The 21,062-nt window shown below is 42.4% G+C and overlaps 1 protein-coding gene across 1 annotated transcript in view; it reads left to right on the top strand.

Annotated features, from left to right (window-relative positions):
* The window catches only part of LOC106601710 (calcium-binding mitochondrial carrier protein SCaMC-3-like), a 28,766-nt gene extending 12,482 nt beyond the window's left edge, over positions 1-16,284 (top strand). Inside the window, exons 2-10 of the mRNA XM_014194057.3 lie at positions 5,732-5,855; positions 6,606-6,693; positions 6,882-6,993; positions 7,390-7,548; positions 7,740-7,892; positions 8,364-8,477; positions 8,619-8,786; positions 9,811-9,961; positions 12,302-16,284. Of these exons, the coding sequence (XP_014049532.1) occupies positions 5,732-5,855; positions 6,606-6,693; positions 6,882-6,993; positions 7,390-7,548; positions 7,740-7,892; positions 8,364-8,477; positions 8,619-8,786; positions 9,811-9,961; positions 12,302-12,483 (1,251 nt within the window). The 3' untranslated portion in view covers positions 12,484-16,284. The remainder of the gene's footprint in view (positions 1-5,731; positions 5,856-6,605; positions 6,694-6,881; positions 6,994-7,389; positions 7,549-7,739; positions 7,893-8,363; positions 8,478-8,618; positions 8,787-9,810; positions 9,962-12,301) is intronic.
* The last annotated feature ends 4,778 nt before the right edge of the window (positions 16,285-21,062 follow it).

Raw genomic sequence — 21,062 nt, 5'->3', positions numbered from 1 at the left:
TCTTGTACCCACTTTTATTTATTAGGTACTTTGGTTTTGGAGTTTTGTTATTAACGTTATTAAACTACTCCATTTATACCAAGTTCGATTCTCCTGCGCCTGGCTTCCCTGCCACCTACACACACGACATTACAGATTCCCGATGTTGACACTGCCTGGGACTATTTTTATATGAAATTTGTGTCGATTTGTTATAAGAAGTTTAGAATCAGTGGAAGGGACAGTCCCTGGTTTTCAGATAACTTGGCAGAATTAATTAGAAAGAGAAACATCACTTGGGCTCAAGCTAGACATACAATTGCTCCTGTTGACTGGGCCTCCTTCAGGACGCTAAGAAACAAATGCACAGGATTGATCAGGAATTCCAAATCATATTACTATTTAAATGCAGTCACAGAGAACCTAAACAAACCTACCAAGTTCTGGATGCTAATCAAATCAGTGTCAGGTTCTAATGTATCCTCTGGCCTTCCTGACCATTTAATGATGGATTCTAATGAAGTGAAGGATAAAGCCCATATTGTAGGGGCTTTTAACAAGCACTTCATATCTGCTTGTTCAGTTTTTGATAATGGTGGGGCCCAGGCCTCTAATGTAAGCTCTGTTACAGTCAACTATGATATAGGCCCTCATGTGAACCATTTTAACTTTGAGCCTGTTTCTTATACTGAGGTCTATAAAGCACTAAAGGCAATAGACACTACAAAGTCTGCAGGTCCAGACAACCTGGACCCCTACCTCTTAAAGATAGCAGCTGGTATTATTACTGAACCTGTGGCTCACATTTTCAACTTGAGTCTCTTGACCAATTACATACCCAGCATTTGGAAATCAGCGTATGTCCTCCCACTGCTAATGGGTGGAGATCCCTCAGATGCTAATAACATCGTCCTATCTCTAAACTCCCTATCCTGGCCAATGTCTATGAATCCCTAGTGAACTCACAGTTAAAAAACGTCTTAATTGAAAAGAACATACTGAGCGGGGTTCAGTCTGGGTTTAGATCGGGGCACAACACCACAACTGCAGCTATGGCAGTGGCAAATGACGTCATTAATGGACTTGATAAAAAGCCACATTGTGCTGCTTTGTTTGTGGATTTATCAAAGGCCTTTGATTCAGTTGACCATGAATTGTTGCTAGCTAGACTCAGAAACATTGGTCTCAGTGAAGGGGCAGTAAATTGGTTTAGGAACTATACTGCTCAAAAAAATAAAGGGAACACTAAAATAACACATCCTAGATCTGAATGAATGAAATAATCTTATTAAATACTTTTTTCTTTACATAGTTGAATGTGCTGACAACAAAATCACACAAAAATAATCAATGGAAATCCAATTTATCAACCCATGGAGGTCTAGATTTGGAGTCACACTCAAAATTAAAGTGGAAAACCACACTACAGGCTGATCCAACTTTGATGTAATGTCTTTAAAACAAGTCAAAATGAGGCTCAGTAGTGTGCGTGGCCTCCACGTGCCTGTATGACCTCCCTACATCGCCTGGGAATGCTCCTGATGAGGTGGCGGATGGTCTCCTGAGGGATCTCCTCCCAGACCTGGACTAAAGCATCCGCCAACTCCTGGACAGTCTGTGGTGCAACGTGGCGTTGGTGGATGGAGCGAGACATGATGTCCCAGATGTGCTCAATTGGATTCAGGTCTGGGGAACGGGCGGGCCAATCCATAGCATCAATGCCTTCCTCTTGCAGGAACTGCTGACACACTCCAGCCACATGAGGTCTAGCATTGTCTTGCATTAGGAGGAACCCAGGGCCAACCGCACCAGCATATGGTCTCACAAGGGGTCTGAGGATCTCATCTCGGTACCTAATGGCAGTCAGGCTACCTCTGGCGAGCACATGGAGGGCTGTGCGGCCCCCCAAAGAAATGCCACCCCACACTATGACTGACCCACCGCCAAACCGGTCATGCTGGAGGATGTTGCAGGCAGCAGAACGTTCTCCACGGCGTCTCCAGACTGTCACGTCTGTCACATGTGCTCAGTGTGAACCTGCTTTCATCTGTGAAGAGCACAGGGCGCCAGTGGCGAATTTGCCAATCTTGGTGTTCTCTGGCAAATGGCAAACGTCCTGCACGGTGTTGGGCTGTAAGCACAACCCCCACCTGTGGGCGTCGGGCCCTCATACCACCCTCGTGGAGTCTGTTTCTGACCGTTTGAGCAGACACATGCACATTTGTGGCCTGCTGGAGGTCATTTTGCAGGGCTCTGGCAGTGCTCCTCCTGCTCCTCCTTGCACAAAGGCGGAGGTAGCGGTCCTGCTGCTGGGTTGTTGCCCTCCTACGGCCTCCTCCACGTCTCCTGATGTACTGGCCTGTCTCCTGGTAGCGCCTCCATGCTCTGGACACTACGCTGACAGACACAGCAAACCTTCTTGCCACAGCTCGCATTAATGTGCCATCCTGGATGAGCTGCATTACCTGAGCCACTTGTGTGGGTTGTAGACTCCGTCTCATGCTACCACTAGAGTGAAAGCACCGCCAGCATTCAAAAGTGACCAAAACATCAGCCAGGAAGCATAGGAACTGAGAAGTGGTCTGTGGTTACCACCTGCAGAACCACTCCTTTATTGGGGGTGTCTTGCTAATTGCCTATAATTTCCACCTGTTGTCTATTCCATTTGCACAACAGCATGTGAAATTTATTGTCAATCAGTGTTGCTTCCTAAGTGGACAGTTTGATTTCACAGAAGTGTGATTGACTTGGAGTTACATTGTGTTGTTTAAGTGTTCCCTTTATTTTTTTGAGCAGTGTATCTTTCTGACAGAACACAATGTGTATATACTGACAATCACAAGTCTAGCTTTCTTGAGATTAATAGAGGTGTACCCCAGGGTTCCATTTTAGCTCCTGTGTTGTTCTCAATTTGTATTAATGATTTGGGAAATTGGATGCAACCAGCAAAGTTACATCTATATGTAGATGTTACAGTTATATATTCATGTGCTCCTTCTCTGGTTCAGGCTGTTGAAGAGCTCCAGACTGCTTTTCAGTCACTGCTGGCCTCCTTTTATGGTCTCAAACTGGTCTTGAATATACAAAAAACTAAATTCATCACCTTTACCAGAGCTAGAACTCTGCCAGAGAACATTAGCATTGTCACATCTGGTGGCTTATCCATTGAAAATTGTTATCCTACAAATACCTAGGTATTTGGTTGGATGACAAGTTGTCCTTTAAAGGTCATGTGGATAATCTTGTGACAAAGCTTAAATTGAAATTGTGTTTTTATTTTCGTAAATGCTTGCTTCCCGCTTATGGCTAGAAAGAAGCTTGTTCACACCACTTTGCTCTCTGTAATTGATTATGTTGACTTGTTGTATATGTGTGCAGCCTCCTCCGAGACTGGACTCTGTTTATCATGCATCCTTGCGCTTTATTACAAATGCCAAGTCACTCATCCACCATTGCACATTGTACCAAATGGTAGGTTGGACCTCACTTTATATGCGCAGAAAGATACATTTGTATGTGTTCATCTACAAAGCCCTTTTGGGTAAACTCCCTCTTTATCTCTGTAGTCTGGTCTCCTTCACCACCAACAGTTACCATACCCGGTCTGCTAGGTGGTTGTTACTTAAAGTCCTCAGGACATTCACAGTATTAGACAAGACTGCCTTCTATTCTTGTGCACCAGGTGCATGGAATAATCTACAATCCATGCTTCATCTAGATATGTTAGTGCCACTGAATGAATTTAAAATATTGATGGGATGTTACGGAGGAGTGTAAATGCTTTTATTAGGCTGGATCATGTTGTTGTATTGTTGTATGTTTTAATTCTGTAATGTATTGATTGTTTCTGCCTTCTTGGCCAAGTCTCCCTTGAAAAAGAGACTCTTGGTCTCAATGGGCTTTTCCTGGTTAAATAAAGGTTAAATAAAATTGAAAAAAGAGCTAAGCACAGGCAGAATCCTAAAGGAAAACCTGGTTCAGTCTACTTTCAAACAGACACTGGGAGGCAAATTCACCTTTCAGCGGGACAATAACCTAAAACACAAAGCCAAATATACACTGGAGTTGCAACATTGAATGTTTGTGAGTGGCTTAGTTACAGTTTTGACTTAAATCGTCTTGAAAATCTATAGCAAATATTGTACAATCCAGGTGTGTAAAGCTCTTAGAGACTTACCCAGAAAGACTCACAGCTGTAATCGCTGCCAAAGGTGATTCTAATATGAATTGATTCAGGGGTGTGTTTTTACTTTTTCATTATGGGGTATTGTATGTAGATATGTGAGAGAAAACAATCAATTTAATCCATTTTGAATGCAGGCTGTAACACAACCAAATAAGTCAAGGGGTATGAATACTTTCTGAAGGCACTGTAGGTGATAGTGCACTTGCTTTAAGTAACACTCACACAGAAGCACACAGATAGCACTCCTCAGGTTACATCTAATCAGTTATTTAGGTTAGCATAAAGGAAATTAGCTTAGGAGATCACTCCACCACACTCAGTAGTTTAGCATCACTCCTTTCACATAGCAACATCTCTCCCCAGCCATGCAGCAGATTAGTTTAGCATTATCTCCACACTCAAATAGTAGGCTACTTTAGCTAAGCGTCATCACCCACAGCTGTGCTTGTCCTTCAAATCTCCTCTGGGAGTTTTCAGACACTACAGGCAATATCACTCTAGACCAGAATGTATTTGTCTGGGAATGCTTAAATAGACTTTGCTCTGATTATATTTGTGTCATGGAGGAGGGGGCCAATTCAAAGGCATACTTAAAGTTATACTTGTCATGTGTTATACAGACAGCTTCCATCAGCTACACTTGGAGTTACAATTCAAGCATTTATACCTGATAGAAAGTTGAAATGGTGAGGATAAGTGGCAGGATTTGTAGGATAGTCTCATTGGAATTTCATGAGAATATGCAAATCCTCCCCGCTATCTCATTAACAATGTCAAGGATTTTGTGGATTCTTGAACTGCTTATTCATCGTGGATGTATTCATTAAAAATACAAGACGGACAGACTCAGAAAGAACCCCTTTATAGGCTTAGACAAGATTCTGAAAACGTTGCTGCCAAGATTGAGCAAATCTCTCCTTTCCGTGTGATGTGTGTGTGCGTGTGCGTGTGCGTGTGCGTGTGTGTGTATTGGTCAAGTGCATTGGTTCAGGTCAGATTCCAGTAGCACGTGATTGTTACTAAAGATTAACTGGACACTGGGCACAGGAGTGAAGCGGATTATGACGAGGTCAGAGTAGGGGTTTTCTCACTCTCGCTTTCTTGCTCTCTCTCTATACTATTCTCTCGCTCATTCTTTCTCACTCTTGTTCTCACTCTATTTTCTCTTTCTCTCTCTCTCTCTCTCTCTTTCTTCCCTTCTTCCTCTCCTTGTTTGAGGAAGCACTAGAAAGGATGAATATAGAACAGTTCTGCTGATGTTTTATGTTTGCAGGTTATGACCTTGTAAAACGGACCTTTTAAAGGTAATAACGATAGGCTTTGTTGTCATTTCTCACGCACTCCTTCCTGCTTCTTCCCTTCACTCCCTCCATTTACCTCTCACCCCCTCAAACTATCACCTTACCCTAAATCTCACCCCTGGCCCCAACCCACCCCACACATTTTCACCTTGTCACATCCCCCTCAACCTCTCTCTCACCCCCTGTCCCCTACACTGTTTGACCCTTCACCCCCTCCCTATCTGCTATTTTTACCCCTCCTCTCACCCCAATCCTACTCCTGCAGATAGTGCGTGAGAGTGACACCAACCATGATGGCTTGCTGGACTTTGAGGAGTTCTCTCAGTACCTGTGGGCCCACGAGAAGGAACTGCGGCTCATGTTCCACACACTGGACCGCAACCATGACGGTCGGCATGGCCACCTCACTCACACACGTACATGCATACACATTTACATTTGACATTTTAGTCATTTTGCAGACATTCTTATCCAGAGCGACTTACAGTTAATGCATTCACACACACAGAAAATAAGTATTTAAATAACATAAACTGGGTGGTTCGAGGCCTGAATGCTGATTGGCTGACAGCCGTGGTATATCAGACTGTATACCACGGGTATGACAAAACATATATTTTTACTGCTCTAATTAAGTTGGTAACCAGTTTAAAATAGCAGTAAGGCACCTCGGGGGTTTGTGGTATATGGGCAATATACCACGGCTAAGGGCTGTATCCAGGCACTCCACGTTGTGTCGTGCTTAAGAACAGCCCTTAGCCGTGGTATATTGGCCATATACCACATCCCCTCGGGTCTTATTGCTTAAATAATCATGTATTTGAACCCAAGTCTGATCTAAACACACATAAGTAGACACATGTAGGAGGGCCATTTGGATACAATGTCCTTTCACTCACAAAACACTGTTTAAATTGTTCATACATGCACAGAGCATTCTATGTCACATTGCACTGGTATGGTAATTTATCCGAATGTGTGGTATGACTGCATGAATGGTATTTAGTATCATACCATATTAATGCATGTAGTTTACAGAGTAACCACACACACACACATCACTGTGCTCTAACTGTACTGTATGCCTGTAGGTACATATTACATATTGTGGGCACTAATGGGATTCACTGTTTATGCAGGGCGCATTGATGTCGGGGAGATTCAACAATCACTGCACAACCTGGGACTGGAGGTGTCCACAGAACACGCCATCAAAATACTACAGAGGTGTGTGTGTGTGTGTGTGTGTGTGTGTGTGTGTGTGTGTGTGTGTGTGTGTGTGTGTGTGTGTGTGTGTGTGTGTGTGTGTGTGTGTGTGTGTGTGTGTGTGTGTGTGTGTGTGTGTGTGTGTGTGGGTGTGTGTGTGTGTGGGTGTGTGTGTGGGTGTGTTGACACTGCTCTGTGTGTTCTCTCAGTATGGACAGGGACGGCACCATGACTATCAACTGGAATGAGTGGCGAGATCACTTCCTGTTTAACCCTCTTCACAACATGGAGGGCATCGCCCACTACTGGAAACACTCTCTGGTCAGTCGGTACTGCCTATCTATGCCTTCTATCTCTACACTCTCTGGTTTAGATCTTTGCTTGACATGAAGTAGCACAGATAGCATTACATGGAATTTTCAATTATTGATGTAATAAAATGTAATTACATAGTAACTGTAGAAACTAATAATTTAGCCAGTATCCTTTCATTACAAGTGTGGCCATTTTCTCAATCTATGTTTCTATATTTACTCTGTAATTACATTTCATGTTATAGTTTACATAGTTTCAAATGTTTCTGATGCTTTATCCAGGAATTTTAGTTTGGAAACCTTAGAGAAGGGATCATGTAATTTACATTTGGTGAATACATTTGGTGAATATAGTTCTGGATGCCAATCAAGTTTATTGATTGGCATCTCTGTGATTTCTCAGATGTTTGACATCGGAGAGCACATGACAGTGCCGCCAGAGTTTTCCCAACAAGAGCGCCAGTCGGGGGTAGTGTGGAGGCAGCTGGTTGCCGGGGCGATGGCAGGGGCGGTGTCACGTACAGGAACCGCCCCCCTCGACCGTCTTAAGGTCTTCCTACAGGTGAAGGGTTACTGTTGTGTTTACTACAGGCTCAGAGGTTAGAGGTCAGTGCAGTGCTGATTAGTAGAATTAGGTGTGCTAGAGCAGGGCTGGAACAAAAGCCTGCACATCCAGTAGCTCTACAGGAGGAGGGTTAGCCACCCCTGATGTACAGAATGTTATTAGAGTTACCGACCCTGCTGTCTCTCTAGGTGCATGGCTCCAGCTCTAGGGGGATCAACCTGTGGACAGGGCTGAGGGGGATGGTCCAGGAGGGGGGTGTACGAGCCCTCTGGAGGGGCAACGGCATCAACGTCCTCAAAATAGCCCCAGAGTCTGCCATCAAGTTCATGGCCTACGAACAGGTGAGGGAAGAGGACTGTACACACCTGTATACAAATGTGGGTGTAAGAGGCACCAGAGGTTGATTTGGATTTATTACAGACCAATGTAAGGAGAACACTGATACACACATCTGTAAACAAGTTCTGGTGTATGGGGTAGTCATTGGTGAAGCATAGGAATGAAGAAGTCACACACCCACACTGAGGTGTGAAATGTTGCTCACACACACACTCTGTTTCTCACCCTGTCAGACACACCCTGTGTCTCTACGTGTTGTGTCTCTGACTCTCCTCCTCCACCCCAGTGTGACTCACGTATTCCCCCCTCACCCCCATCTCCCCCAATCTACACCTCCCCCTCACTTTGTATCCCCGCCTCTCCCACCTCCCACAATCTATCCCCCTCACGCCTTAATCCCTGTATATCCTTGCCTCTCTTCCACCTGCCTGTCTCTCCTCTCCCCCCTGTCTCCCCTGTCTCCTCCATCTTAGATCAAGTGGTTGATCCGGGGCAGAAATGAAGCGGGTACTCTGCGGGTGCAGGAGAGGTTCATCGCTGGCTCTCTGGCTGGAGCCACCGCACAGACCATCATCTACCCTATGGAGGTGAGCGAGGGGAGACAGACCGACAGAAAGATAGACAGACTTTTTATTGAATAAAGAAACATAGGCCTTTTCTCTAATTTTCCTTCTCTTCCTTGCACACCCTCTCTCTTTCCCCTTTCTCCTCCCTCTCTCGCTCCCCAGGTGCTGAAGACTCGTCTGACCCTGAGGAAGACTGGCCAGTACTCTGGCATTGTAGACTGTGCCCGTCAGATCCTGAGGAAGGAGGGGGTGCGAGCCTTCTACAGGGGCTATGTGCCCAACACACTTGGCATCATACCATATGCTGGCATAGACCTAGCCGTCTACGAGGTGTGTGTGAGAAAGTGTGTGTGTGTGAGAGAGAGAGAGTAGGGCTGTCCCTGAAAAAAAAAAATATAATCTTGGTTGACCTTCGTTGAAATGTATAAACATATATTTTTCCATATATAGACACACCTTTATATGTTTTAATAAAATCAACTATATGCACTGAGTTTGTCTGATGCTTTAAGCGCACTGCTTGATGAAATAATTAAGACACACAAATGACTCAAGAGGGAGCCAGAGATCAAGATAACCAGAAGAAAAAATCTGTTCTCGACCCTCCTATTCCCGCTGCTGCTAGCCTTCGTAGATTCTGCCGGTACGCTCCTGAAGTTGCCGGTAATAGGATAGAGTGATGGACTGTGCCATCCCCATGGTCTCCGCAAGTTTTAGTCCACTGAGACAGGCACGAGTCAGACAAGTGTCTCGTCTGCCATAAAAAATGTTGACCAACAGCCTATTGACCAAGCAATCGACCAGTCAACTAAATGGGGTCAGCCCTGTGTGTGTGTGTGTGTGTGTGTGTGTGTGTGTGTGTGTGTGTGTGTGTGTGTGTGTGTGTGTGTGTGTGTGTGTGTGTGTGTGTGTGTGTGTGTGTGTGTGTGTGTGTGTGTGTGTGTGTGTGTGTGTGCGCGTGTGCGTGCGTGCGTTCGTGCGTGTGTGCCTGCCAGCTGTGTTTGATGTTTTCTGGGAAGCTAAACCTCATCACTGGCCCTGTCCCTTGTACTCAAGGAAATGCCAGTCAGTATGTATGCTGCTGTTACTGTTGCCCAGCTCTCTCGTAAAAATGACTTTTATGTGTTTAAGTGAACTTTGAGTTTTACTTTTACTAGCAGTCAATGAGCCGTGGTTCTCTCCACTATGTCCTCATTTTTTAAACACAATAAAATATCTGTCAAATTAGCAATGTAGCCTATCTATCTATCCCTTCTCTCCTCTTTCTCCTCTCTCTTTTCTCTCTGTTTACTTTTTCCTTCTCTATTCTTTCCCCTTCTCTTCTCTCTCTTCCCCCTCCTCCTTTCCATCTCAGACTCTGAAGAATGCCTGGCTCCAGCGGTACAGTAAAGGCTCTGCTGACCCGGGGGTGTTGGTACTGCTGGGCTGTGGTACTGTGTCTAGTACCTGTGGACAACTGGCCTCTTACCCCCTGGCTCTCATTAGAACACGTATGCAGGCCCAGGGTGAGACTGGTGTTCAACTGAACTGCAATTACACCTTTTACCTTACTACATAACATAGATGATATTACATAGATAATATAAATTCTATTACATTCTATAACATAATCTATAACAAATTAATTACTACCTACTATGTCAACCTATTACCCTATATCTACAGTGCCTTCGGAAAGTATTCAGACGCCTTGACTTTATCCACATTTTGTTACTGTCACGTTCTGACCAGTAAAGGGGTCATTTGTTATGGTAGTTTGGTCAGGACGTGGCAGGGGGGTATTTGTTTTATGTGGTTTGCGGTGTGTGTTTATGTAGAGGGGTGTTTGGTTAGAGTTTCCAGAGTTTTGGTCTATGTTCTATGTTAGTGTATTTCTATGTTCAAGTCTAGTCTATCTATTTCTATGTTTAGTTAATTGGGATTGGGCCTTCAATTGGAGGCAGCTGTTCCTCGTTGCCTCTGATTGAAGGTCCTATGTATAAGGGTGTGTTTGTTATGGGAATTGTGGGAGGTTGTTTGTGCACTGCTATGTTTAGCCTGCATTACTGTTTAGCTGTCGTTCGTTTTTTCGTTTTGTTGTTTTTGTATAGTGTGCGTCATAAAATAAAGATGAGCATTCACGTACCCGCTGCATTTTGGTCCACTTCCTACGACGGCCGTTACAGTTACGTTACAGCCTTATTCTAAAATGGATTTAATAAAAAATTATCTTCAGCAATCAACACACAGTACCCCATAATGACAAAACAAAAACAGGTTGTTAGACATTTTAGCACATTTATTAAAAATAAGATAACAGAAATACCTTATTTACATAAGTATTCAGACCCTTTGCTATGAGAATCGATGTTGAGCTCAGGGGCATCATGTTTCCATTGATCATCCTTGAGATGTTTCTACAACTTGATTGGAGCCCACCTGTGGTAAATTCAATTGATTGGACATGATTTGGAAAGGAACACACCTGTCTGTATAAGGTCCCACAGTTGACAGTGCATGTCAGAGAAAAAAACAAGCCATGAGGTAGAAGAAATTGTCCGTAGAGCTCCAAGACAGGATTGCTTCGAGGCACAGATCTGGGGAAGGGTACCTAAACATTCCTGCAGCATTGAAGGTCCCCAAGAACACAGTGGCCTCCATCATTCTTAAAAGGAAGAAGTTTGGAACCACCAAGACTGTTCCTAGAGCTGGCCGCCCGGCAAAACTGAGCAATCGGGGGAGAAGGGCCTTGGTCAGGAAGGTGACCAAGAACCCGATAGTCACTATGACAGAGCTCCAGAGTTCCTCTGTGGTGATGGGAGAACCTTCCAGAAGGACAACCATCTCTACAACACTCCACCAATCAGGCCTTTATGGTGGATTGGCCAGAAGGAAGCCACTCCTCAGTAAAAGGCACATGACAGCCCGCTTGGAGTTTGCCAAAAGGCACCTATAGACTCTCAGACCATGAGAAACAAGATTCTCTAGTCTGATGAAACCAAGATTGAACTCTTTGGCCTGAATGCCAAGCGTCATGCCTGGAGGAAACCTGACACCATCCCTACGGTGAAGGAAGGTGGTGGCAGCATCATGCTGTGGGGATGTTTTTCAGCTGCAGGGATTGGGAGACTAGTCAGGATCGAGGCAAAGATTAACAGAGCCACGTACCGAGTACTGTTTCAGAACGCTCAGGACCTCAGACTGGGGCGAAGGTTTACCTTCTAACAGGACAATGACCCAAAGCACACAGCCAAGACAATGCACGTCTCTGAATGTCCTTGAGTGGCCCAGCCAGAGCCCGGACTTGAACCCGATCTAACATCTCTGGAGATACCTGAAAATAGCTGTTTAGCAAAGCTCCCCATCCAACCTGACAGAGCTTGAGAACATCTGCAGAGAGGAATGGGAGAAACTCCCCAAATACAGGTTTACCAAGCTTGTAGCATCATACGCAAGAAGACACAATGCTGTAATCGCTGCCGAAGGTGCTTCAACAAAGTACTGAGTAAAGGGTCTGAATACTTATGTAAATGTGATATTTCTGTTTTTATTTGTATAAATTAGCAACAATTTCTAAAAACCTGTTTTTGTTTTGTCATTATGGGGTATTGTGTGTAGATTTAGGAGGGAAAAAACGATTTAATCAATTTTAGAATAAGGCTGTAACGTAACAAAATGTGGGAAAAGTCAAGGGGTCTGAATACTTTACGAAGGCACTGTATTACTGTTCGGGCTATCCAAACAGAGTTGAATGCATTCAGTTGTACAACTGACTAGGTATCCTCCTTTCCCCTATCTATTAATAGCTATCTAACGGATATAACTGAACAACAGACGTTTTCGCCTTCTTTCCCACTTTCCACCAGCCTCCACTGAGGGCGGGCCCAAGCTGTCCATGGTCGGTCAGTTCAAGCACATCATATCACATGACGGGGTACCTGGACTCTACCGCGGCATCGCCCCCAACTTCCTGAAGGTCATTCCTGCTGTCAGTATCTCGTACGTGGTATACGAACACATGAAGAAGGCTCTGGGTGTGAAATCGTAGAGAGAGGAAGTGAGACAGAAGAAAGAGAGGGATATAGAGTGCAGCTCTTGGATTTCAAGATGGAGAGGAAGACAGCAGAGGATTGAGGGATAGAAGACAGATTGTCCTCCCTTTTCATACACATTCAGTAAGCTTCCTGTTTACACCTAGCTAGACAGATATACTCACTGTTCGAATCTCTCAGCCCCTCATAACGCTGTACCGTCATTAAGACAGAGGGAAGAGTCTGCTATCAGGCTGAGCTGAAGTCTGTAAGAAACTGCTGTGTCCGAGACAGATTAGGACGAGGAGGTGTGAGGGGAAGGAATGAGAGAGAGAGAGAGAGAGAGAGAGAGAGAGAGAGAGAGAGTGTGTGTGTGTGTCTCGGCAGAATCTGGGCCCTTCTTCCTCTTTGTTTATGAGCTGTAAGCCCCATTATAGTCACATCTCCACAATAAGTCTGTGTGTTGCCCTCCAACCAAACACAGTGAAGCACACAGTACAGTTTGTATACCTATATGTAGGCACTTATCTAAAGTCAGTTTCATGTTTTGTGAATATAAAGTGATCTTCCTCCAATGACCTTGACATGTACTGTATATTCGCTCTTTACTACACAGCAGAATATGTGGGGTTGTTCCACAGTGTGCTGTTGCTAGAACACTACCAAGCCAAAGTACCCTACTCTTTATTTCAATATCTCAAAGGAGATTAGAATTGGATTACATGCACTATGTTTGTCTTCAGTTGCTATTCTCAAAAACGTACATTCTAATGGGGGAGTTTCTAAAGTTCTTAAACAAGGAAACTTTTTTGACGTTTACATGATGTACTGTATATTGATACAGTATGTATTTTTGTACATACTGAACACATTTGCAAGAGATACTTATACAGGGTCTTATACAGGGTTGTATACAGAGCTGTTCCTCCGACCTGGTCAATGAATGGCTTTGCACTTTTTAGAAAGGGAATGTTTCTCCCCTATTTCAAGTGGCGCTTATATACATACAGTCAGGTTCAAAATTATTGGCCCCCTTGATAAAGATGAGCAAAAAATACTAAATAATACACATTTTGAGTTATATTGTCTGCTCCAAAAAATGTATACTAAGACAATTACTCAGAGGAAGAGATTTTGTTTAAAGCTAGAATCCTAAAATAACAAAGCAGTCAACCAAACACTTTTTTGGTAAAAAGCTGAGGGAAGGGCTTGGAGAAATGTAACCACTCTCAAATTCATAGACAGCGCTATGGATGCAAGGACTGACCATCAATGAGATGAAAATGATAGTTTTAACCATGTTTTGAGGCTCTACATTTATATTGTTTACAAACATTGGAGTAAAACAATCTTATATTTTGGGTTCTGATGGGGTACGACAGTTGAACTAAGCTCATGAGGCATTTATAAGTTATATTCTTCAATAATCAATGGATATATATCATTAATTTATAAGTCCAAAACTGGATGTAGCAACTAAGGATTCTTGCTTTAACAAGTAAAAAAACATTAAAAAAGGGGGTCAAATTTACTGCCACCCCTGTTTTCATTACCGTTCAATACCAAACCTTGCGAGGATAACGCCACTGAGCCTTTTTCTCAAATGTTTTATGAGATTGGAGAACACATTGGGAGGGATCTTAGACCATTCCTCCATACCACTGGTTTTCAATGGGGTTCATGTCTGGAGACTGAGATGGCCATTGCAAAATGTTGATTTTGTGGTCAATTAATCATTTCTTTGTGGGTTATCGTCTTGCTGGAAGATTCACTTGCAGCTAGGTTTCAGCCTCCTGGCAGAGGCAACCACGTTTTTGGCTAAAATGTCCTGTACTGGGTAGAATTCATGATGTCGTTGACCTTAACAAGGGCCCCAGGACCATTGGTAGCAACATTGCCCCATAACATGAAATATCCACCACCATATTTTACAGTGGGTATGGGGTTATTTTCTGCATATGCATTCTTTCTTTCGACTCAAAATCCAGCACTGGTGTGCATGGCTAAAGAGTTATATTTTCATGTCGTCCAACAAATGTAAACGCCTGGAGTTTGTTAAATGGCATTGGCACTTGGATTTGAACCAGTGCTATGGTCAGATGACGTGAAAATAGAGATCTTTGGCCACACACACCAGTGGTGGGTTTTGCATTGAAAGAAATATGCATATGCAGAAAATAACCCCTACCTACTTTAAAATGTGGTAGTGGGTCTTTCATGTTATGGGGCTATTTTGCTTCTGCTGGTCCTGGGGGATTCACACTTTCTGGCCTCAAGATCAGCATTATTGCCAGTTGTCTTGTCCTGGTAGTTAATAGATCAATTAATGTCAGTAATTGGCCAGAGAACTCACTCACCTGGTTTTCTAGGTCTGAATCAGTCCCTGATTAGCAGTGGTGGAAAAAGTACCCAATTTTCATACTTGAGTAAAAGTAAAGTGAAAGTCACCCAGTAAAATACTACTTGAGTAAAAATCCAAAAGTATTTGGTTTGAAATATACTTAAGTATCAAAAGTAAATGTAATTGCTAAAATATACTTAAGTATCAAAATTAAAGTATAAATAATGTTTTATTCCTTATATAAAGCAAATCAGACGGCGTCATTTTCCTCTTTTTTTATGGACAGCCAGGGGCATGCTCCAACACTCAGACATAATTTCCATCAGAGGCAGTAGGGATATTCTCTTGATAAGTGTGTGAATTAGACAATTTTCCTGTCCTGCTTTTGTGTTTCAGGGAAAATGTATGGAGTAAAAAGTACATCATTTTCTTTAGGAATGTAGTGAAGTAAAAGTAAAAGTTGTAAAAAATATAAATAGTAAAGTAAAGATACCCAAAAACACTACTTAAGTAGTACTTTCAAGTATTTTTACTTAATTACTTTACACCACTGCTGATTAGAAGGACAGTTACCCATCTATGATGGGCTCCTGTGTGGCGCAGCGGTCTAAGGCACTGCATCTCAGTGCTAGAGGTGTTACTACAGACCCTGGTTCGATTCCAACTGGCTGTGATTGGGTGGCGCACAATTCGCCCAGTGTCATCCGGGTTTGGCTGGGGTAGGCCGTCATTGTAAATAAGAAATTGTTCTTAACTGTCTTGCCTAGTTAAATAAATAAATGTGTGTCATAATCAGGAATTTCCTGCTCTTGGTGTAAGTGAATGTGCTGTAGGTTAACTCCCAGCCTGGAGTGCATGCTTAGTCCATGTTCTGTGTGTAATGGCTCCTGCATCATGTGAGGTAGTTAGATAAAGATCAGACCTGAAAGAATGGGCTCAGTTTGAGGCTTGGCCAACCCATTTTGTTGTGGATATTAAGAGAGTATGTTTGTCCTCCATGACACCATTGTGTTGTTTATTTATTTAGTAGGTTTTGCACTAAAGTACAGTTTGTTTCCTAGCTAACTAACTCCTCACTATAGTGTGGACCTCATAATAGCGTATACTGAAAGCAGTAGGATGAATCATCCAGGAGGTATCTGACTGTGCCGCAAACCTTTCCATGACACCGTAATACAAACATTGGGGAAACCAATTACTGTATAGGCTGGATGAATGCTCCACAGAGATCTTAATCGGTTCTAGAATTATATGAATAGTAGCCAATTTTATGGGATTTTACATGTATATCTATGAAATGCCCATCATCATCATTATAATTTCATAGCCCAGGCAAAATTAACTTTGACATTTACATTTACATTACATTACATTTAAGTCATTTAGCAGACGCTCTTATCCAGAGCGACTTACAAATTGGTGCATTCACCTTATGATATCCAGTGGAACAACCACTTTACAATAGTGCATCTAAATCTTTTAAGGGGGGGGGGGGGTTAGAAGGATTACTTTATCCTATCCTAGGTATTCCTTAAAGAGGTGGGGTTTCAGGTGTCTCCGGAAGGTGGTGATTGACTCCGCTGTCCTGGCGTCGTGAGGGAGCTTGTTCCACCATTTGACCAACTACGGTCAAATGGTGGAACAAGCTCCCTCACGACGCCATCTAATTTAGATTTAGAATGAGAAAGTAATTACCTTTAATTCTATGATAAGTTATGTGATTAATATAATTTTTCTACCCATACTCTGCCCTTGTTGTATTGGGATACAGTAATGGTCTCTATGAGGGATGTCAATAGGTTTAAATTAGAGCAGGAAATTGAATAAGCTGCTTAAGTGTTGTTACATACTGATGAGCAAAGACCATAACATAGATTCTATCAGACATTGCTGCTGACATAGATTCATATTAATTCATATGTCACACGTGTTATTTATCATTTGGAAGCCAATGACTTGCTTTCCCTGATGAGATTTCCACCATCATGTCCATCATGACTATTGAAAGCCATCTATTTGCCTAACTAACTGGTGATTCATTTTGAAATATCTTGTCTAAGCCTTTATATCTTTGCTGGCTCTTTGGCCAGAGTTGTATCACTTTTTAACAGGATGGGAAATACGTGAAAGGGAGGAGTTTTAGATAGTAGTTCCTTGAAATGAAATAGAAAGGGAATGAAAAGGGTAGATGAGAGAAAAGTTATTAAGAGATAACTGTAGACAGATGAGTGACGCATTTACTTGAAAAATACTGAAAGCAACTCCTGTATTTTGGATAAGAAATGAATTGAGCGTAACCTCCATAATAAACAAATGTAATATTGTAAAAAAAAAAGATATATTGTTAACATCGCAAGCTATGCTTGTGAATGCTTGCTTCATGGAGTATTGTAAGATCATATTTTCTTTCAAAATACTTTGAATGCTTGCTTGAATGCTTCTTAGTGTTGGGATGCCTTGAATTTGCAGAATATGTCATCGTAGAGCATGATTAGTGCATGCTAGTATATTTTAAAAAACAGACTAAAACTGTATTTTATGTATTTAGACTGCTCTGTCTTTCATAATAATTATACTTATTAACACCCTTTATAAAACTGTGCAGTCTAACCCTCTTCTTTATAATATGATAATATACCGGTATGCCATTTATAAAGGCTACTGGTAGAAAACTCTTTCCGTTCAATGACTCGTCAACAGTCATTCCTGTTCAATAACATCCATTTGTTCTCTCTCTGCACTTTATGAACAGCCATTAAGTAAAATTAGCCTTCACTCTGTTTTTATTGCATGAGTTGTAATTGCTTAATGACAGATAGTCTGTCATTGGTAATGTTCTCTGGAGCTCTTGCAGTGATTAAGGCTGCTGCTCTGTTCACAAGTTTTGTGTTTACTTATCTTCCTAAATCTATATTATATTTACTTCATCTACAAACATATACAATATTTGCTGGATATATGTTTCGAATATAGCTGCTACCGCCCCCTACCTGCCTTTTTATTCAAAGTAATAATATTCACTGTCTAATCGTCGTCTTCATAACAGACATCGATGTGGGCGTAAAAAATGGGAGACTAGCGAATGCACATTTTATTATTTTTTACATTGCTTGATATTTTGAGGGCTACTGTATTGTATAGAATTCGGGGGGTTGTTGGTTCTGTCTGGTATGAAACCAGCAACTCCCATGCTGGGCATGTACACTACTGTAGCTGCAGTGCCAATAGGACTAGCCCTCTTGGCAGTGGCCGTAGTATGTGTATCACAGGGTTGCTACAATATGTTTATTGAACTCTGCGTTACATATACTCTGCAAGTATTATGATCAGTATTATTTCTAAAATGATCTATTGTGTATGTGTAGAAATTGATACAGAACTGTAGTTATTGTCTATAGAAATGCATTGCCATGGCATAGTTGCTCGTATGGCCCTTTCATTTTCAAGACAATTGCTATTTACCTTGTCTGGTGATTGTGGTGGATTGGATTGGCCCAAAATGGTATATCTACAAATAAATACATGATTTCAGGATTTTATTGCATGAGGTGATGCCTGTGCATCTCTGATTGTATATCTGCATTATATGTCAATAAGTTGTACATACTCTTATAGGTACAGATACTGTAATTCGGAAATTGCTACAAATAAAGCTATTTTCAAGTCATTTTTCTTTGCAGTTGTTTTCATTTTCCATTCACTGTCTGTCAAACCTTTCCCACTTATAGGCCTGTATTCTATTGACGTAATGAGAATGTTTAAACCTGCTGTATGTGCTCACCCACTGGGCAAACCACTTAATTAAAAAAAAAAGTATTTCACCTTCATTTAACCAGGTAGGCTAGTTGAGAACAAGTTCTCATTTACAACTGTGACCTGGCCAAGATAAAGCAAAGCAGTGCCACACAAACAACAACACAGAGTCATTTCTACGTGGAAAATGTGGGTATTTTTTGGATGAGATGTTGATCAATGAGATTTCAACCTTTATTGACCCACTCAAAAAGAGAGCCAGAAGTTTGTTGAATTCCCAATGTGTATTCACTATGCTTTCAACCATCTAAAAGCACAAACAAATTCCAATGGGAAAACAATGTGGGATTTTTGGTTTAGTTGTCAGCTAAATGTGTTATCACTGCACTTTCAACCATTTAAAGCGACAACAAAGTTGAAATGGAAATACAATGTCAGATATTTTGTATTTATACAGCAATTTAATGTGACATCACTGTGCTTCATCTAATAGCACAACCAAATGACCTGAATTGCAGTTGAGATTGCATTAAAAGTACATAATGCAAGTGATCAATGCTGTTCGAGATTCTGTGCAGATCAAATCAAATCAAATGTTATTTGTCACATACACATGGTTAGCAGATGTTAATGCTAGTGTAGCTAAATGCTTGTGCTTCTAGTTCCGACAATGCAGTAATATCCAACGAGTAATCTAACCTAACAATTTCACAACAATTACCTTATACACACACGTGTAAAGGAATGAATAAGAATATGGTATAGAATGGCATAGGCAAGATGTAGTGGATGGTATAGAGTACAGTATATACATATGAGATGAGTAATGTAGGATATGTAAACATATAAAAGTGGCATTGTTTAAAGCGGCTAGTGATACATTACATCAAGATGGCAAGATGCAGTAGATGGTATAGAGCACAGTATATACATATGAGAAGAGTAATGTTGGGTATGTAAACATTATATGAAGTGGCATTGTTTAAAGTGGCTAGTGATACATTTATTACATCACTTTTTCCATTATTAAAGTGGCTGGAGTTGAGTCAGTATGTTGGCAGCAGCCAATCAATGTTAGTGATGGCTGTTTAACAGTCTGATGGCCTTGAGATAGAAGCTGTTTTTCAGTCTCTCGGTCCCTGCTTTGATGCACCTGTACTGACCTCGCCTTCTGGATGATAGCGGGGTGAACAGGCAGTGGCTCGGGTGGTTGTTATCCTTGATGATCTTTTTGGCCTTCCTGTGACATCGGGTGGTGTAGGTGTCCTGGAGGGCAGGTAGTTTTCCCCCGGTGCTGCGTTGTGCAGACCTCACTACCCTCTGGAGATCCTTACGGTTGTGGGCGAAGCAGTTGCCGTACCAGGCGGTGATACAGCCTGACAGGATGCTCTCGATTGTGCATCTGTAAAAGTTTGTGAGTGTTTTTGGTGACAAGCCAAATTTCTTCAGCCTCCTGAGGTTGAAGAGGCGCTGCTGCGCCTTCTTCACCACGCTGTCTGTGTGGTTGGACCTTTTCAGTTTGTCCGTGATGTGTATGCCGAGGAACTTTAAACTTTCTACCCTCTCCACTCGTGTCCCATCGATGTGCATAGGGGGGTGCTCCCTCTGCTGTTTCCTGAAGTCCACGATCATCTCCTTTGTTTTGTTGACATTGAGTGTAAGGTTATTTTCCTGACACCACATTCGGCCCTCACCTCCTCCCTGTAGGCCGTCTCGTTGTTGTTGGTAATCAAGCCTACTTGATTGAAGATCTCCACCTCTGACCTTTGCCTGCCATCTTGATATTCTATGATTACATAATAAGACTTTTATAGTTATAGTACCCTCAAAATGTGGCCATGGATGAGTTACTCATTTTAAGGTTGAATTAAAACTGTTACATTAGTCTGTATTACAAAAGTCCTATCGAATTGTGTTAGGTTGACAACGCAACCAAATATCAACCTTTAAAGGAGATGTATCTATGTCACGTTCTGAATCTTCAAATTCCCTGTCATAAGAAATAACAATAACCCACAAACCCCAAAGGAAAACAGGCTGCCTAAGTATGGCTTCCAATCAGAGACAACGAAAGACACCTGCCTCTGATTGTAAACCATACCCGGCCAAAACATGGAAAAACAACACATAGAAATAGAAAACTAGAACACTCCCACATAGAAACAAAAAACCCAAAACCACCCAACCAACCACCTGTCACGCCCTGACCGCTCTACTATGGCAAATGACCTCTTACAAGGGTCAGGACGTGACAGTACCCCCCCATCCCCCCAAAGGTGCAGACCCCGACTGCACCCAAACAAAAACCCAACAAAAACAACCCCAAACACAAAGGGAGGGAAGGGAGGGTGACAAACGTCTATGGCGGCTCATGCGCTACACCCAGACCCTTCCTCTGCCTCCGATCCTCCAGCAATGGAGGTGGCTCCGGATCAGGGCGTAACCCCCGTTCCGCCCACAGATCCCTCCGCTTCTGTAACCCTGGCCTGTGGATCATTATCA

The sequence above is a fragment of the Salmo salar genome, chromosome 03 (genome assembly GCF_965601325.2).
Source record: "Salmo salar chromosome 03, fSalSal1, whole genome shotgun sequence".
NCBI lineage: Eukaryota > Metazoa > Chordata > Actinopteri > Salmoniformes > Salmonidae > Salmo > Salmo salar.
Note: the sequence above shows the minus strand (reverse complement) of the source record. Positions and strands in the feature narration are given on the sequence as shown.